The sequence below is a fragment of the Bos javanicus genome, chromosome 1 (assembly GCF_032452875.1).
Source record: "Bos javanicus breed banteng chromosome 1, ARS-OSU_banteng_1.0, whole genome shotgun sequence".
In the NCBI taxonomy this organism is placed as follows: Eukaryota; Metazoa; Chordata; class Mammalia; order Artiodactyla; family Bovidae; genus Bos; species Bos javanicus.
In genome coordinates, this window is record NC_083868.1 from 52,692,689 (window position 1) to 52,713,162 (window position 20,474).

Sequence of the window (20,474 nt, forward strand, 5' to 3'; positions counted from 1 at the left end):
CAAGCCTCTATGCAGAACACTGCATGTTAACTCAGCTGACAGGCAATGCATCTGTGAGGTCAGAAGTTCTTCACTGAGCCTCTGGGTGTGCCATGCAGGCATTTGGCACAGGCTTTGTGGTAGTGAACCTACACACACACACGGGCTTTGTGGTATTGAACACACACCCACACACACAGCGTCAGGGAATATAAACCTACAGCAACAAAAGCAACAGCAGAGGGAGCCAGTGAAGAGCTAGAAGACTGTCAAGCTGTGTATTACAGCATCACCGAGCTTGTTGTGCTCTTGAGGGTATTATATGATTATGTGACAAATTTAATATTCTACAGATTATTAAATTTAATAATTAACCTCTGAGGTTGCAATTTTTCACTTTACTCTAGTTTCAATCTGTAGCTAATTTGGGGGGATTGTATTAACAGAGTTTATTAGTGTTAATAATGATAAATCCTTATAACTAATAATTGTACCGTTGATTGAGGGCATAATATGGGCTGAGCACCAGGCCAGACTCTTTACTAACATAACATGTCATCTTCACAAAAGGAATACGGGGCAGATAGTGTTTCTGTTTTGAAGGTGAAGATGTGGTCTTAATTATTTCCTTCAGTCCACACCACAAAAAGTAATGAAGGCATGTTTGTCTGACACAAAAGCCATATCCTTTCTATTAATACAGTGTGGGTTCACGTGACTGGTCAAGTTACTCCAAGTTAGTAATTGTATTAAATGTGTTTGTTTTCTTAGTCTAATGATAAGGTTAGTAATTGAATTCACCTTGTCTAGAAAAAGTAGAAGTGACATATATCAGAGAAAATTCAGCCAGAGGAAAATCTTTAGAAAGCTTCAGCCCCTAAATTGGTCTTCTAAAGAAAAAGGAAGTGATTGGGATGAATAGGGAAGGACTGTCAAAAATGATGGCACCAGGAGGAGAAATCTCCCCTAAAACTTAAATTAATAGCCCTTTCTAAATGATCCGGGTGGCTTATTAGATATTGCCTCAACAAAAGCCTCTTATTCAGCAGGTGTTCTAGGGAGAATTTTCTCTAGCAGTAATGAAGCCCCCAGTCTCTCCTGGAGGGACAGCTCCATGATATTCTCTGTTGGGCCTGGGGTCACCTGTAAGGATATCATCACAAGGCAGGTTTGCCTCCTAAACTGAACTGAGAAATACCTGTCTTAAACTGAGAAAGAATTCCTAATCAGGAGGAATATTAACAGCATAAACTATTGCTAGCTGCTCTAATGATGACAGAACTTCTCTAGGAGAAGACTTCTTTGTAAAGATCCTTAAGAATATATGTCCTCAACTCTTTACTGAGTTAAGCTCAAAATTGGAAATTAAGTCTTCCTATAAAAATGAGATAGGACAGTGCTGTTCACTGTTGCAACTGTGCCCAGTTGCAGCTTTACAAAATTTGAAGAAGAGCATGCAGTCACCATGTAATGGTGTGTGTATATTGATGTGCTTACTGAGATTTGTGGTCTTCACAGTTAATCTTTGTACACACTCTTAAGTGCCACTGCCAGTGTTTTATATAAGACTTAGCTTCACCAGCTCTTGTTATATTCGGTTCAGTTCAGTTCAGTCACTCAGTCGTGTCCGACTCTTTGCAACCCCATGAATTATAGCACGCCGGGCCTCCCTGTCCATCACCATCTCCTGGAGTTCACTCAAACTCAGGTCCATCGAGTTGGTGATGCCATCCATCATCTCATCCTCTGTTGTCCCCTTTTCCTCCTGCCCCCAATCCCTCCCAGCGTCAGAGTCTTTTCCAAAGAGTCAACTCTTCACATGAGGTGGCCAAAGTACTGGAGTTTCAGCTTTAGCATCATTCCTTCCAAAGAAATCCCAGGGCTGATCTCCTTCAGAATGGACTGGTTGGATCTCCTTGTAGTCCAAGGGACTCTCAAGAGTCTTCTCCAACACCACACTTCAAAAGCATCAATTCTTAGGTGCTTAGCCTTCTTCACAGTCCAACTCTCACATCCATACATGACCACTGGAAGAACCATAGCCTTGACTAGACGGACCTTTGTTGGCAAAGTAATGTCTCTGCTTTTGAATATGCTATCTAGGTTGGTCATAACTTTCCTTCCAAGGAGTAAGCGTCTTTTAATTTCATAGCTGCAGTCACCATCTGCAGTGATTTTGGAGCCCCCAAAAAGAAAGTCTGACACTGTTTCCACTGTTTCCCCATCTATTTCCCATGAAGTGATGGGACCAGATGCCATGATCTTCGTTTTCTGAGTGTTGAGCTTTAAGCCAACTTTTTCACTCTCCTTTCACTTTCATCAAGAGGCTTTTTAGTTCCTCTTCACTTTCTGCCATAAGGGTGGTGTCATCTGCATATCTGAAGTTATTGATATTTCTCCTGGCAATCTTGATTCCAGCTTGTGCTTCTTCCAGCCCAGCATTTCTCATGATGTACTCTGCATAGAAGTTAAATAAGCAGGGTGACAATATACAGCCTTGACATACTCCTTTTCCTATTTGGAACCAGTCTGTTGTTCCATGTCCAGTCCTAACTGTTGCTTCCTCACCTGCATATAGGTTTCTCAAGAGGCAGGTCAGACGGTCTGGTATTCCCATCTCTTGAAGAATTTTCCACAGTTTATTGTGGTCCACACAGTCAAAGGCTTTGGCATAGTCAATAAAGCAGAAATAGATGTTTTTCTGGAACTCTCTTGCTTTTTCCATGATCCAATGGATGTTGGCAATTTGATCTCTGGTTCCTCTGCCTTTTCTAAAACCAGCTTGAACGTCTGGAAGTTCACAGTTGACATATTGCTGAAGCCTGGCCTGGAGAATTTTGAGCATTACTTTACTAGCGTGGGAGATGAGTGCAATTGTGTGGCAGTTTGAGCATTCTTTGGCATTGCCTTTCTTTGGGATTGGAATGAAAACTGACCTTTTCCAGTCCTGTGGCCACTGCTGAGTTTTCCAAATTTGCTGGCATATTGAGTGTAGCACTTTCACAGCATCATCTTTCAGGATTTGAAAGAGCTCAACTGGAATTCCATCACCTCCACTAGCTTTGTTCGTAGTGATGCTTTCTAAGGCGCACTTGACTTCACATTCCAGGATGTCTGGCTCTAGGTGAGTGATCATACCATCGTGATTATCTGGGTCGTGAAGATCTTTTTTGTACAGTTCTTCTGTGTATTCTTGCCACCTCTTCTTAATATCTTCTGCTTCTGTTAGGTCCATACCATTTCTGTCCTTTATTGAGCCCATCTTTGGATGAAATGTTCCCCTGGTATCTCTGATTTTCTTGAAGAGATCTCTAGTCTTTCCCATTCTGTTGTTTTCCTCTACTTCTTTGCATTGATCACTGAGGAAGGCTTTCTTATCTCTTCTTGCTATTCTTTGGAACTCTGCATTCAGATGCTTATATCTTTCCTTTTCTCCTTTGCTTTTCACCTCTTCTTTTCACAGCTATTTATAATATTGGCTAACACTTGTCATATTGCCAAACACATTTCTGTTCAATTCTCAAAAAAATATTTGTTGACTGCCTTGTTGCTATCTTTTCACAGGGATCCCAAATAATATTTCAACAAAAAATTATCTAATTGCTTTTTGTTAAATGATACTAAATCTCTTTTCTATATGACCAGTTGCTGAGTTGGTGTTTATATGGAAGTGGAAATGTATAACTTGTTTTAAGGTTATAGAGTTAAATTTAAAGCCTGGAATACTCATACTTGGTATAGTTCAACAGCCACCCAAGTCACACTGGTTTTTTTGTTGCTATTTTTGAGGTTATTTACTGATACTGATTTCGAAATTATAATCCCAAACCTAACGCATTTAAGTTATTTGACACTTGAAAGCAATGATATTCTTATAAACTAAGGAAAGTTCCTGAATGGGTGTGAATGGAGAGCAAAAATTCTGATATCACAATTAATATTCTTTATATGAATTGTTTTCCATATAGATTTCTTCAAACACTTCACACTTGGGTGGTGCTGAACCTGTAAAACGCTGTGGAAAGTCTGCACTCTTTCAACTGGCTGAGGCAAGTTTCTAAGAATACATTATGATAGATCTGCAGTGGTTGAAGTCACAAAAAAGTTAATCATAACAGTGTTGCCTAAACTGAGCTATCTCACCTGTGACCATAATGTGTGTTGTATATAATTTTCAACAATGAGGGGGGTTCATCTTTAATTTAAGGAAAGTGGACTTTTGCTACTAAAAGTCATCAAGCATTGAAAAAGGTTATCCAGGGAAATAGCAAAATCCTTTCACAGATAGTATTTTAAAATAAGGTCAGTTTTTGTCTCTCTCGAATTGATAAAGTAAGTCCATGCTAAACCCAGAAAAATGGTCTAGGTAATTTTCTCCTTCTCTGATTCTCTTATATTAATAACATCTATAAATCTCTGGAAAGCACTACTTTTAAATCAGGTAGTTGATGTTTTAATTTGGGGGGCTTTTTTAGTGAAGAACTCAAATGACATGTTCTGAAGTCTGGTTTTATAGCATCTCTCAGCTGTGCATTTGATATGACATGGATATAAAATGCTACTATTCCTTTGGTTGAGTAAAAAAGATGTTTTTGTAAAGCCTGTGAAGGACAGAACTCTCACTTGATGGGAACAGGCAGGGAGGAAGATGCCGGAAGTGATTGTTACTGGGGCGGGCAGGAGAGGGACTTCCTTTGCCAAATTGTGACCACTCTGCCTTAAAGGGAACGTGTAGGACAAATGTCTTTAGCACCAGACACTGTTGTAGCGGTTTTCTCTTTCAGTGAAACAAATTAGGAGGTACAAAATGGGTAACCAAATATCTCCGTTAAACTTTCTCTCTTGTTTTCTGTCTTCCTTCCAGTCAGTTTCAGTTTCTTCTGAGTGTGTGTGTGTGTGTGATAAATTATTTTGAGTTTATTGAACTTAATGGGACAGCCAGTCATTTTCTAAATTTTATGGTAGCTTGTGTCATTAAAATTTAGGAATTTTAACTATCTAAGTCCAGCCAGATCCAAATTAGAAGCATAAACAGTAAAGTATGTAAACAGTGGGACAAACTAACCCAGTTGTATCTGACATGAAGCTGACATGCTTATACATGCTTCTTGTATAAGACAAACTCAGACTCAAAATAGAGGGCTGGGAATAACTAGAAAACTTAGGGAGACCACAGGGAGTAGTTTTTGAAAGAACTGGGTAAGTCAGTAGCAAGGTACTATTTCTGGTAGAACTAAAGTGGTAAAGATCTGGCAATGAGTGTGCCTTTAGAGTTGTAACCATGTCTTCGTAAGCAGGGAGACTATAGGTCATACATTTGTCAAGTATCTAAGACTATATAGTTGGTCAAAATAATTTATTTGAAAGAAATAACTATTTTTCTTAAATTATATGAATGTATAGCCATTTTGGCTCTTCCTGGAGGGGAGGATTGTGTTTATATATATATATACGCACAAACTTATACATATGATCTTTTAAATATTAAACAACACTAATCTGTCCTTGGTGGCTCAGATAGTAAAGAATCTGTCTGCAATGCCGGAGACTTGGGTTCCATCCCTGGGTTGGGAAGATCCCGTGGAGAAAGAATGATTTCCCATTCCCTAGAGAATTCCATGGACAGAGGGGCCTGGTGGGCTACAGTCCCTGGGGTCAAAGAGTCGGACACAACTGAACGACTAACACTTTCAACTTTCAATCTATAAAACAAACTAAGTTTCAACGTAAATATATATTTATTAGATAGTTTTGTATTGGAAACGTATGGGCCTTAGAGGTGCTTTGCTGTGGGGGGTGCTAGAGCAATGAAAATTCGTCTTTTCATTTTCTTTCTTTGGCACAACAGTCATTAAAAAAAAAAAGGATTCCCCATTAAATCAGAGCTCATTAAAAAGAACACTCTTCTAATTTGTAGGGATGCATCCCAAATATGAAACAGATGCTATGGTCTAACAGATGTTTCAGTGCTGGTGTCGTAATTTAAAGGGGTAAAATGACTGCAATAAGCCTATTCCAATTATATAGCAAATCAGCTTATACTCAGATTTAGCTTCATATAACATCTGAGTAAAAATATATGCTTTTGATAAAACAGGGTCGGTGAAAAATTATTTACTGAGAAAATCTCACATTATTATTTGCACCACATGAATATGATGCCATAATGCTAATAGAGCGTGTTTTAGAGTAATATCCTAAAGCCTTCCCAGTTTGTAATTAAACATAAATATATGCACAATGGATTAATCAGCATCTCCAAATAATCACCAGTGGAAATATGCTTCCTCAGTTATTTTTTCTTCCTTGTGTAGTTGATGTTCATCTTTTCTTGAACAGAATATAATATTTAATTATTTCAGGTACCTCTTTAGATAAGCATGACAGGGTATTGAAGAGAATTTTTCCTGTGGCCCAAATTGTTGCTGTTGTCAGAAATCCTAAAGAATAGCTTTAAATTCACACATTCCAAAGGGAAAGCCCCCAACAAGCCACCTTCAGTTTGGGCCAGATCTTCTCTCAGGATTTATAAAGAGACAGCCTAACCGAGCTGCCATCCGATCGACCACTAAGGGTTTCCCTTCTTGTCCCCACCCTAACCCCAGGGGTGGGGTGTCACAGGCTGGGCAGTCACTGGAGTATCATGGCTTTTCTCCTTGTCATGTGGAGGAAAGCAGAGAAGTACTTCCTCTTCTTCACCTCTGGCCTCTGTCAAACACAGCGAAGACAGCTTTGAGAGAAGCCCTGTTAAGGACTGAGTGAAGAAGTGTCTTCTCATGGTTTGGCAAGAAGCAAGCAGCGTTTTAGATATTGATTTATTGCTGCTGCCTTCTCCTCTCTGACCAAGCAAAAAGAGAACCAGAGGAAATCAACAGCAGGCAGAGACTTAGAACAGCTTGCTGCGCTCTCTCTCCTGGCATTGCAAAAACGCATTTGTTTTCCAGGGGCAAATGAACAAGTAGAAGGTAGTTCGACTTAATCAGGCAAGAGGCTGTGGGCCAGTCATGGGGAGAGGGCTGGCCTGGGACTGTCTGATCTCTCATTTGACAGTCTGAGGAACTCCCACTGCAGGAGTGTTGTTCAGCTGGTTTGCACCAGAACAGCTGTCCCAGTACTAAAATACCAAAACACCTCTTATTGTTGGTTAAAAGACTGGGACCCTGCCCCCTGAGGACCTTTGCAGCGACTCTCCTAGCAACTAGGGGGCGCAGCAGGGGGCCTGCAACACCCTGTTCCAGCCCTGACACCACATCCCTTCTGGTTGCTTAGCACTCTGCCTGTTCAATATTTTGTATATCATCTTTGTCCTTGACATCCCTACCAAGGTCGTTCAGTCTTACATGGAGTTAGTAGGAACAAAAACATAACCAGGGCTAGTTGTTTTTACCTCCACCATCCCTTCTTCTGTCCTTTCAACCAGTGGCTTTATGTCTTGTGAAGGAAGGGCCAGGAACCAACCCAAGATGTAACCACTCACCCTTCCCAGCTTCATTCCTGCAGCTGGGCACGGGGGGAGTGGTTGAGCAGCCCTCCCAAAGACAGGCTGTTTCTTACAAGAAAACTCTTCTCTTGGAGAAAAGCAAGAAATATGGTAGGCACATATTTGTTGCTGTGCTTACACCCACTTTAACAGGCAAAAAGAAAATTGGAAGAGGCTGGCAGCAGATAGAGAGGGTCTTAGATTGGCCTGCACTCTCCTTGTGAGGACCCCTCCCCATTTCCCAGCACCCAAGCTGGGAGATCCTCCAGCAGAAGGCTCTTTAGGCATTTGATTGGCATTTTAAATTGGGTGGATTTTTAATAGCTGAAAGAGACCTGAAAATTCTGGGATCTATTCCAGTTATTTTTCAGGAATCTACTCCAGCTAGGAAGGGAGATTTGGCACTGTGCTGCTAAGGTCAGGGAATTGTGAAAAATACAGTCTTTTATATTTGAACCTCCATGAGGTTCATACTGTTCAGTTAATCAGTTAATTGGTGCAGGTACTATAATGTATTGTGTTTCCTTTCCTTTTGCAATTAATTAGGTCAGGTCACATAAAGAACAGCAGAGGAGACTCACAGAGACGTCTTTATCTGTGCATTTTCGCAAAGAAAATGCTACACTTAAAGATATCTGTTACTAAAATTGCTCAGTACAGCAAGTGGAGCAGTTTATTCATTTATTCTGGAAAACAGTTGTTTCTGAGAGCCTATTCCATGCTGTTAACAGTGAGGCAGCTGACGCCACCTGCATAGGGATGTACAGTGAGATAACCTGTGAGCTTTCTTTTGACGTCAGTGCTATTGGAAGACCTTAACTCCAGATCCAGGTTTGGTGTTTGGAATGCATTAAGGGGCTGGAGCATAAGCCTAAAAGTATTACTATTTTACTTCTAATTTTTTTATCTGCAAGTAATTTTTATTATCTATCATAAGATAAAAATGACCAATGTCTGTTATCTACAGTGTGTTAGGTACTCTTTCACGTACTTTATAATGTAGTCATTGAATTCTTACACCTGTCCTTTGAGGCCAGTATTATCATCATTCCTCTTTTACACAGTAAAAAAAGGACAGAGAAGTTTCGTGATTCACCTAAGGTCACATGGATAGGAAGTGTTAGAGCATTGCTAGAAATCTAGGCAGTCTCTCCACAGCCTGGGATCTTCAACACTGTGCTATTCTGTCACTTGTTTTAGATAAATATAAAAGACTGTGCAAGTTAGTTGTTACAGGAGTTTGCACGTTATAGAAGGCTCTATGGAAGACAGCTTACTCCTACACATATGTGTATGGCTGAATAGGATGACAGATTGTTCAAGACTGCTGTCAAAGAAATGGAGCTGATATTTCCTTTTTAAAAAGTGATTCTACTTTTGCAACTGCCGAGATACATCTTACACCCTTAAATAAGTGCCTGTTTGTGAATATACTTTGGGAGATACTGTGAGGACTATAGGAAATTATAGTGTACACCTCCTGTCCTCTAGGAACCTGTTCTCTGGTTGTAAGGAGATAATATGTAAAAAGTTAAGGGATAAGAAATAAATTAATGGTGCAAGTGGTTTCACAGGAAATCATGCAATGAGATGAGGAAGCTCAATTTGAGTGATACCCAAAGTGAATGTGTAAAATTAGTAAACGGAGCAGTGGATTCAGCTGGAGTGCTCTGGGGACTCAGCACCGAGGAGGAAGCATGAAGATAGATGGTTCTTTGAAGGAGTTCTTGGGGAACAGAGGTTGAAACTAGCAGCCTTTGGGCCACACCCACCTTTAAGAGATGCTCTGTTTGGCCCACAATTTGTTGACCTGTGTTATATCTTACATTTGAATTAGTGGCTAATACTTTAAAATTATAGATTTCAAGTAAATGCGTACTTTTGACTTCTCTTGAAAGCATAGAGGGCCTGGAGACACTGGACCAGCCTCTGCATGAGAACGGGGTGGTCAGAGCTGATAAGTGGCTGCCCCCTTGGAGAGGTGTTTGTGGTACAAATGTCACTGTCCTCTCCTTTCCCTACTGAGTCCAGACTCTGAGTCCAGCAGTCATTGCCAGTATCCATTTGCACTTGTTTGCATTTGCATTCCTCCCCTCCCCGCCCCCTGCCTTTTCTACCTAACCAGCCATACACACTGGAGATGGTGATTTATGCATAATTAAACGGAGAGATGGGGGAGATACAGCGAAGAGATAAAGGCAGGCAGACATGAAATAGGTAGATGACAACAAGTAAATCAGCCGAGCGTGAGTGCAGGGCTGTGCTGGGAGATTTATGCAAGGTGAAGGTAGAGTGTCGCTGCAAGTCAGAATTGGGAGGGTGTTTAGTGTGAAGCAGAGATACTTGTACTTGAAAATAATGAAGGGTGATCGAAGATTTGGAGCAGGGGAGTGCAGTGGTGAGAGCAGCCTTTGAAGAGATTCGCTTGCTGGCTGTGGGGGTGGCAGACTGCAAGGGATCCAGTTGGTTGTGACAACTGAGTCTGTATCAGAGGGAAAGGAAGGGAGTCAGCAACCACTCCAGCCCTGAACTTGAGTGTGTAGGAGAAGGGCTTCCAGAAGTTTGCCCTGATTGATCTTGGAGCCTGACTTCAAGAAAGCTGGATGTTTGTAAACCTGGTGGGGAGCCCCAAAGTAGAAAAGCATGCTGAGGGAGAAGAGATAACTGAGGACATCCAGTACTCAGAGTCTATATGAGGAAATGGCTAGCTAGGTAAATGGTTGAGTTTGGAAAGCAGAAACCCATGTTCCTCTGAGCATAGGAGGAAAGGTGAAAATCAGTCACCACAGGATTGCTGGCTTCAAATCACCTGCTATGGTGCAGCTGAAGAAAGAGAATGCTGGACCTCTCCAGATACACTCTTCATAGATGTAATAAGCAAGATTTGGGGTATGGTGGGTCCCAGGGAATTGCAAAAGTTTTCATTAACCCTACTTATTGAAAAAAAGGAGATGTTTTCAGAGGCCTCAACACCCTAGTTTTTCTTACATTCTAACTTGCAAAAACCACATATGATGAAAATCAAATGGATGGGTAACAATGAATTTACTACAGTAACTATAAAAATTAAATCTTATGGAAAATTATGGCTCACTTTAAGAAAAGCTGAATTATGTTAAAATTACAGAAATTATATACTATATTGATAAAAGTAGGAAGTCTCATCCCTCGTGTTAGCATTCCAGCCCCACCACCGGCAGTCATCAGTGGTATTTAGATGTGACTCTGTTTCTGTGTTCTGCTGTGTCCTTGTTCTCCCTTCATCCTGCCGCAGCCCCCTGAAGCCCAGAACCTCAACATGTCGTTCCCGGCCTCACCTACACCCTTATCACAAAACAGAAGTCTATATATAATTACTATGTATTTGAAGGGGCCTTTTATTTGAAGTGGTGCATTTCTTTCCTTTTTGTGCAGTTACAAGTCATTTTTAGAAAACCCTTATGCTAAAACTTTTCATTGTATTTCTAATTACACCAATTTACTTTTGTAGGGACTGAAATATAGCAACACACCTAATGACTTCCTTTAATACCATTGAAGGAGACTTCAGTAGACGGCCTCTTGAAACAAAGGCCATCCCAACCCCATCTAATGTCTTTAAAAATGGTATAGTTCCTGAAGAAATAGCATATAAACATTTAAACCACCATTCCACCTGGCCCAGTTGTTACAGCAAAGCAAATAGTAAGCTATTTAAGATGCACAGATTTTAGTGTTGAGAGACACTTAGACCACTGTTGTGTGACCAGTTATCTTTTATAATAAAGAAAATTGAATTTTCTTAGCAGTGATGCTATTCTTTATTCTGTGAAACCATCAGCCAGTATATTTTTATGGCAAAAACATCCTGATTCTATGTAATTATGGGAGAGATGCACATCTTGGAAGAACACTGCTGAACGTCATCCTGGGGTTATGTCTACACTGTTTTGGCAAATAATAAGCCAGTACAAAATCACTGTAAACATACCTTGGCTGTAAAACATTTGTTTTGTACTAAAAAGCGGAAATTTTGAAATTGAAACTTCTTGATTAGTGTCAGTGGGTCTGTTTTCACACTGCCTTGTTTTTAATTGAGCTGGCTCCTTGATAACAGACAATGAAAGACAAAATATAATTAAGACTGAAATAATATGGTATATTTTGGAACTACATACCCATTTCTTTGTACTAGTTCAGGGCATCTTCTTCTATGGTATTACTTCTTATCTAGTGCACATGATTAATTATTTTTCACTGGTTATTTCACTCAGTCTTTTAAAGCAGGACACTTTAATAAATGAATCTATCTTAACATTTGTTGAAAGGAATGCATTTTGAAACGTCTTTGATTTGAGGAGATAAACATTTGTTGTAGCACAGATTAGTTATGCCTTTAAAGCAACTCCCCAATAACAAACCCCGAGCCTAAGGTGTGGTCTTACGTGAATTGAAAATGACAGACTCTCTGAACTCAGGAATACAAAAAAAAAAAAAAAAACCCTCCATTTTATCTTTATAAAGATTTCAATATCTTTATTTTTTTCTCTGCAATCATTTTTGAAAAGGATAGTTTTTTATGTGTCTGTCCAGCATGTACATTCAAAGGATCTAGGTTTCAGCATGATAATTTTTGTTTGTTGGGGGGAGTGAGTTCCATTTCTTCTAGCACATCACTATCAGGCCACTCTGACTACACGAAATAGTAATAAATCTCAGTGTGTTTCCAGTTGTCAGAGGTAAAATTAAAATATTGGTGAGTGATTTTCACGGGTGCTCCTGGGAACCATAACTAAGGACAGTATGATTGTGGTCTGAGCCAAGCCACAGCATGGTCATAATTAGCGTTGTTTTTTATAGACTCGTAACTCTTTCCTGGTATTAATCAGAATACATTTTAGATTCATCATTTACCTCGGAACTAATGAACCATTCAATCCAACACAATTATCTTTTGAATGCCTTCATTTTGAAAGCTACTAGGATATTCTTGGAGGAGAATACAAAGGTGAACAGGATATATTTTGTGCCCCCCACTCCAAGTTACAGTTATTAAAAATAGAATAATACCTGAGGGAATAGACAGTAGATATCAAATATTTATGCCCAGCATTTGATTTAAAACATTAACATTTTAACTTCTTTGAGTACAGCTGTGGGAGTGCCATCCAGCAGGTGTCCTACAGATGATTTTCCATTCTCACTTTTAAAGAAGGTTATTGTTCTATTTAAAATAATAATAGAAGAATAAATCGTCATTTACTAAGGCATGTTCTGTTTCAAGTCCTGATTAACAACCAACCCTCTACTAAGGGCAGATGAGCTAATTAATAACAGACATTAATCCTGTACGGTTTTATTCACTTGAGTTCACATTGATTTATGTTCTTCTGTGTCCTCCACTATGTGTGCATCCTTGCATACGTGTATATAATGTCGTTGGTTTGCACTTTCCTGAGTCCCACTGAAGTGTTACATATACACCCAAAAGTAGATGTCACTAAACGATGCTTGTACCCAAAAGGGGAACTGAGCTTGATTATATCTTTAGTAAGAGATGCTTCTTGAAAGATAATTGATTTAAGATCTTCCTGAATCTAATGTTGTTGGATATGGTTTTCCCCATGGTGTAGAGTCGTTCAGCCCTAGAATGAAAAATTGGAGCAGTTGATCTGCGAGGGCCATGATGTTCTATTAATGATACCAGTACGAATATTACTACTAAATAATAGCCAGCATTTATCCTACATGGCATTAGCCCCCAAAGGGGTGGTTGTCACAGTGCATTATTCTTGCTCAGTGCTGGATACCAACTTAAGTGCTATACATGTGCAATTTGCTGAACCCCTCAATATTCCTAAGGCAAGCACTGTATTAATATCCACATTCTAGAGATTGGGAAATTGAGGCACAAAAAGGTTTAGAAAAAAGGAACTAATTGGTGGCAGAGCCAATCCTTGGTCATGGACAGTCTGGCTCTAGAATCCCTGCCTTTTGAAACTGCCTCTCAGTAACAGAATTTGCTCACATCTAGGAGTGATGGCCGGAGAAGGCGATGGCACCCCTACTCCAGTACTCTTGCCTGGAAAATCCCATGGATGGAGGAGCCTGGAAGGCTGCAGTCCATGGGGTCACTGAGGGTCGGACACGACTGAGCGACTTCACTTTCACTTTTCACTTGCGTGCATTGGAGAAGGAAATGGCAACCCACTCCAGTGTTCTTGCCTGGAGAATCCCAGGGACGGGGGAGCCTGGTGGGCTGTCGTCTATGGGGTCACACAGAGTCGAACATGACTGAAGTGACTCAGCAGCAGTAGCAGCAGGAGTGATGGCATGTTCTTTGGTTTTTTGTTTGTTGTTGAGTCACTAAGGCATGTCCAACTCTTTTACATCTTCTAAGAGGTACTAAATCCATAGCTGTTCCCGGGTTCTGTTGATGTCATGTGAAAATATAGACTGCTATCTCCTAGAAACTTTTGAAAATCACTTCTAATCATATTTGAACTCATAAAAAAGAAGATGAAAACGGGATTATTGGAAGTCTCCCCGCTCCACCCCCACAGTTACTGTCTAATGTGTGTCCCCAGGATCTCTGTGTCCTGTATGCTGGCTTATATCTCAAGTGGCCCCAGACTCCCTTTCCTGGTTACCCGTGTCCCCTGATTTCCACCTGGATTCAGCCAGTGGGAGACTCTGGCAGAAAAATTGCGGGATGGGAGGAAGAAAGAATCTGGGATTGTGCAGGAAGGGGTGAGAAGGGATAGGGGTAAGCAAAGACAACATCTCTTTCATGTATCCAGCGCCCAGGAGCTTGGCCCACCATGGGTCCATCTTCCACCAAGGACCTAGCTCCTGGCTTCATAGCACTCCTTCCCCCATTTGTCCTGCCATGGCTCCCTGCTGTGGCTGATCCCTGGGTTACCTCACCACCTCCTGTTTGGGTTTTCCAGTTCTTCATAACCTGTGTAATCAATTCATTCCAAGCCATAAATTCCCTTAGCTAGATATGCCTTCCGTTGTTTCTGTTTGTGTACTTAGTCCCTGACTACTGCACAAGCCACCCTCATTTTCTATTTCCTAAGCTTAAAAATAGGCTGAGAGAATGCTGTTGGCATACTGAGTCCAGATTTCAGCAAAACTTCTGACAGGTCATCTTAAACGATGTTCTTGTAAGCAGAATGGGAGGAATTTAGAGTGGATTATTAAACATTCTTAGGTTGCTAAAGTTTACTAATGTTCAAAATCAATCTGATTGGAAGGGCTCTAAAGGTTTGTCAGAAGGCTGTGTCTTTGGCCATGTCCTACTCAACATTATTACCAAAGATTTGGACCAAAACACAAAAAACAACTTTATCAAATATGTGTATAAGACCAAACTGGAAGGTAATTTAATTCAGATTTTGAAAGGATGTACTTTGTAAGGAAAAGTGAAAAATCTTACATCTAGGTACAAAAAATATAAACATATTGAATGGCAGAGACCAAGCTCCCCAGCATAGCATGTGGGTAGTCCAGAATTTTAATTGACTACAAACCTAATCCAAGCCAGAAATTTGACCTGTTTTTTTAAATTAAAAAAAAAAAAAAAAAAAAAACAGTGGGGCAAGTTCATCTTTGGTCCCCATTAGAAGATTAAGGTTGATATCAACTGACAAATAGTTTCACTTTTCACCTGGAGTATTACAGGATAGCTAGGAACTTAATCTAAGAAAAATGAGTGTTTTCCAGACTTACCGTCATTTGCGAGTTTTGTTTGCACACATTCATTTATTTTTGCCTCATAACAACTCACTAGAGGATGTACTGTTGCCATTTCTCAGCCTTTATATCCTCATATGGATTTAAGTATAAGCTCCGAGGCTCACTGTGTGGCCTTGGGCAAGTACAGTGCTCGCACAGGAACCCACTTTATTTCAATCAAGTCCATTCTCAGTTCAGGATGACCATACTGCATCTAGATAAAAGGGACCCAACTTTTAAAAGGCCAGGAAGCCTTTACATATTATGAGCAGTTTGCCCGGGGGAGAGACTCATAGGAGCATAAAGTCTGTCTTCTAGAATTTGGAAGTCTGTCACATAAGAGAATGAGTGAATTGATTTAAGTGGCTTCAGGGAACAACCAGGACTAATAGGGTTACCTTAGATTTTTGGCCTCCCTGTCCATCACCAACTCCCGGAGTTCACTGAGACTCACGTCCATCGAGTCAGTGATGCCATCCAGCCATCTCATCCTCTGTCATCCCCTTCTACTCCTGCCCCCAATCCCTCCCAGCATCAGAGTCTTTTCCAATGAGTCAACTCTTCGCATGAGGTGGCCAAAGTATTTTAGTATTTTATTAAAATGAATTTCTATACTAGGAAGAATGTTAAATTAGATAACATTAGATAATTAGATAAGTCTAGAGCAACACTCAACTCTGAGAGTCTGATTTCTGTGTGTTTTGGGTTTTGGTTAGTGAGATTTGTGATTTGTAGTTATTTGTTTTATTGTTATAATTTAACTTCCAGCCATATAATTGTTTTCCTTGTAATTTAAAATTAGCATGCTCTATTTATGAAAGAACTTTTAAGAGCCTGAAACAAGGAAGGAAAGCTTGACTACGCTCAGTGTAATTACCTTCCCAAGAAATATTATGCTATTTCCTGGAATATGTCCCCAGAGTGAATGTCTGCATTTGTTCCATTTCATTCCTAGCTATAGAATCCTATCAGGGGTGATGAGGAGCATCATTCTGAAATATATTGAAGCTGAGAATAGAGTTTGCAAAGTGTTATTGGGTTTGCTAAGATGAACCTGTGCAAATGCAAACCATTGGTTCACCACTGTGAAAATCAAGGCCTGTGTGGCAAAGGTCCCTGAAATGACTTATTAAAGGCCACCAGAGTGATAGTGCTTGGAAACTATAAAATTTACCTTGATGATGCCTTTCTAGCCTTCTTGCCAGAACTAGCATAGTGTCTCTCCCCATTTGGGACAGTTAGATTCATGAAGGACTAGTATATTTGAGAAAGGAAAATAAAAATTATTTCAAAATTAAGACAAAAACAGCAGATCTCCCCTGAGAGTAAAGCACACAGGGAAGATGAATGTATCAGTATTTCAGAATTACATTTTGCTTTGATTTTTTTTTTTTTTTTTCTGGTTGGGTTTAATAAAGGGAACTTCTCAGTCTTCATAACTGTTTGCTGAGGCCTAAAAGTTAACTGATCTCCTGAAAAAGACAGCTCTGTTGTAAATTTGTAGTATTTCAGATGTTTCCTGTGAATGATCCTAAAGGACTGGGTACTCTCGTCACCTTCATTTCTTTAAAGAAACCTCACACTGCCTGCCTTCCCCCAGCCTTTCACCAGTTTCTTCCCAGATTAATTAATCATACTATAATTCTTATGGAAGGATTTGAGATGCCCTGAAATTACTAAGGGAAATAATGAGGTGAAATAGTATCTGATGTTTAATTCAATGTATTATCCATTTTAAAATGGATACTTTAAAAAATGAAATCTTTATAGCTGTTAACAATCTCTGGCAACTTGCCATTCCATAAAATGGTGATTTTTCTTTTAAAACAGTTCAGTTTCCTACTCATGTACTTAATGTTGGGGGCTCAGCATGCCCTAATAGTCTTTTTCCTCTAAATTGACAGTCAGTGCAAAGTAGATAAAATGAGTAATGGCTAAGAATTCCTGTGCTGCCATTGGTCTCATCAGCCTTGTCACTGTGATGAATTCCTCAGAGGTGCTGGGGGGCTGGGGTGGAGGCTATCAGGACAGCGTGGGATGGGCATTACTGATCCTTATACCTTTAGTGGGTCTGGCACCTGGGCACCTTACAGGGAGTGTTTCTGAGTGAAAACCTAGGTATTGAAGATGAATTTTACAATGAACTATAATTTCCTTTTTTGAAAATAGCTTCAGATTGCAGTTTCAAAGTACCTAGAGCTGCTGCAGAGGAAGATGGCAACAGTCTCCTTTAATGTCCTATATGTGAAATTTGGGGAGTTTAAAAACTAACCAAATTGCTGCCAGATCTGTTTTGATACTCAAAAATTTTCATATTTTAGGGAAAGTGATATAGTATATGTATCTTACAGTATGCCATTCATTCCTCCAGTATATATTCAAATTCATGGAGATTTGATAGCCAAAATATGTATAGTCACGCTGAGATAAATTAGCAATGCAAAGCATTTTCATTATAGTTCTGGTCAGAATTTACAGTCATGTAAGTTCGGATCAGATCAAGTTTGCTAACAAGTTTTTTAAAGAAAGCAGCCTACTACTTATGTTTCAGAGCTTTCATCTTATAATTTCTAATTTCAAGTGATTAGGTAGAAATTGTTGCTATTTCCCTCATGTTTCCCCAAGAAAAAAAGAAAAGGTAAATATCTGAATAGAGTTTGGGGATGATTTACTAAGCACTGCCATGCACGCATCATCTCACTTACACCTCACAGGATCCTCTGAGATAACTATCATCATCGTTTTTATCTCACAAAGGCAGCAGAGGACTGAGGGCTGAAATGACTCATTGTAGATACAGAGTTAGCAAGGAGCAAAATTGGGACTCAAGCCCAGGTCTTACAAACTGGCTTCCCCCCTCCTTTTACCAAATCTCATTTTCATATGAAAAGCTTCATCAGAAACTGGAAGATGACAATTTGAGTGTGTGTTCCTCCAGAGCTGAATGAATATATTATGAAACTTTTATTAATTTGAATGTTAGTTTTTCAGAAGTGGACTTGTTATTGTAAAGTTTGAAGTTTGTTTTGAATTTTTTTTTAAGGATGCAATTTAAAAGTTTAAGGTAATTTCAGGTATGCAATAATGTGTTTTGTTCTCATTGTGTTTAACTGTTTAGATGTGCCTGGCATCAGAGGGGGTGAAAATGGAAGAATCAAAGCTAATAAGAGCAAAAGAATTAGATGGTGGAAGAATTAAAGAATTGGAGAAGGGAAAGGAAGAAAGAGACACAAAAATGGAGAAAACGGATGAAGCCGGGTTACAGAAAGAAGCAGAATTTGAAAAATCAGCTAAGGAAAATGTAAGAGATTCTAAGGAAATAAGAAATTTTGAGGAGCTGCGAATGGATGATATAATAGGTATAAAAATGGAAGCTCCCAAAGAAATTAAAAAGGAAGAATTAGAGGAAGATCAAAAATGTGGTCACTTCCCTGATTTTTCCTACTCTGCCAGTAGCAAGATAATAATAAGCGATGTTCCCAGTAGAAAGGACCACATATGCCATCCTCATGGAATCATGATCATCGAGGATCCCACAGCACTAAGCAAACCAGAGAAGCTAAAAAAGAAAAAGAAGAAAAACAAAATGGATCGACACGGAAATGATAAATCCACACCCAAGAAGGCCTGCAAGAAGAGGCAGTCCTCGGAGTCAGATATCGAGAGTGTCATGTACACCATTGAGGCTGTGGCCAAGGGAGACTGGGGCATCGAGAAGCTTGGAGATACCCCTCGCAAGAAGGTCCGCCCATCCTCCAGTGGAAAGGGGAGTATTTTGGATGCCAAGCCACCAAAGAAAAAAGTGAAATCTAGAGAGAAGAAAATGTCAAAGGAGAAATCCTCAGACCCCACCAAAGAGTCAAGACCTCCAGATTTTATCAGCATTTCTGCCAGCAAGAACATTTCTGGTGAGGTGCCAGAGGGTATAAAAGCAGAACCATTGACCCCCACGGAGGATGCGCTACCACCCACCCTGTCAGGACAGGCCAAGCCTGAGGACAGTGACTGTCACAGAAAGATAGAGACTTGTGGCTCCCGGAAATCGGAGAGGTCTTGCAAAGGTGCTCTTTATAAAACCCTGGTGTCTGAGGGCATGCTCACCTCTCTGCGAGCTAATGTTGACAGAGGTAAGTGACTTCTCAAAATCTGGAAAGAACATGAAAACCTAGCAGAATTCCTCCTTTAGAGGTATTGAGAAGCAATTAAGACTACAGTAAAGAACATTAGTATCAAAATAGTATCTTAGACTTGTATGAGTCTTTGTGGTTTATAGAATATATACATTTGTCATTTTACCATATGTTTTAGCACCACAGAGGAACGTTTCTATTCATTTTAGACATAATTCTCAGAATGTAAGTGTTCTAAGTTACTCCAGTCTTTTTCCTTTTCACTGGTGTCAGCCGACTTTTTGTTTTGAAGGATCAGTATTGCATGTGTAGAGCTCTTAGTCTGGTTTTTAACTGATGGAAATACTTTTCAGAATCACGCAGGTATGGTTGACAGACTCTTGACCTGTAGACTCTAGAAACAAGAAATGTATCTAGCCCTCCCTGCTAGATAATCAGAACTGTAATTGAAGTGAATAGCTCTTTAATACATAACAGTTCCAGAAACTAGTTAATGTGTATACCTTTATTTCATAGAGGGTTTCATGTACATTTATCTATTGTAAAATATAGTATCTGACTGGGGGACTACCTCTTGCCAAACTAAATTCCAACCATAGATGTGTATGAAAATAAGTCTCACAAATCCTGAATGGAGATCCTTAAGGGTACATATTGCTCCAGGGAGGTCATTCCACTAAGTGTTGGGGAAATTAGAATTAATAATGTGCAGCAGTAAAGGGCTCCCACACCTCAGGCTGATTCTGTAATGGAAAAGTAAATAGTAGTTTTTCTCATGCATCAAGTAGCACCTGTTGAGTTATGAGACTGTGGATCTCAGTCTGTAAGTTACTTTTTACACATTCTGTTATTGAAGGTGGTCCTGAGTTCTCTGAAATAGTTAAATAGCATCATGCAAATAGTGCCTAAGGGGTCAAGAGGTCACTTATGAAGCAATTAAGATGATTTCCTTTCCACCCCAATATGCTAACCACACTCTTTTGAATTTCCTTAGGGAAACGAAGCTCAGGAAAAGGAAACTCGTCTGATCACGAGGGGTGTTGGAATGAAGAAAGCTGGACATTCAGCCAGAGTGGGACCAGTGGAAGCAAGAAGTTCAAGAAGACAAAGCCAAAGGAAGACTCTGTCCTTGGGTAAGTGCCTGTGGGCACAGTCAGCCGTGCAGC

General features: G+C 39.9%; 1 protein-coding gene across 16 annotated transcripts in view; it reads left to right on the forward strand.

Annotated features, from left to right (window-relative positions):
* The window catches only part of BBX (BBX high mobility group box domain containing), a 297,809-nt gene that overhangs the window by 242,907 nt on the left and 34,428 nt on the right, over positions 1-20,474 (forward strand). For 15 of the 16 annotated variants that reach the window (XM_061384983.1, XM_061384907.1, XM_061385913.1 and 12 more), the window contains 3 exons: positions 3,948-4,028; positions 18,297-19,305; positions 20,303-20,441. In XM_061384983.1, the coding sequence (XP_061240967.1) occupies positions 3,948-4,028; positions 18,297-19,305; positions 20,303-20,441 (1,229 nt within the window). The remainder of the gene's footprint in view (positions 1-3,947; positions 4,029-18,296; positions 19,306-20,302; positions 20,442-20,474) is intronic. The other variant, XM_061385839.1, reaches the window with a different exon arrangement.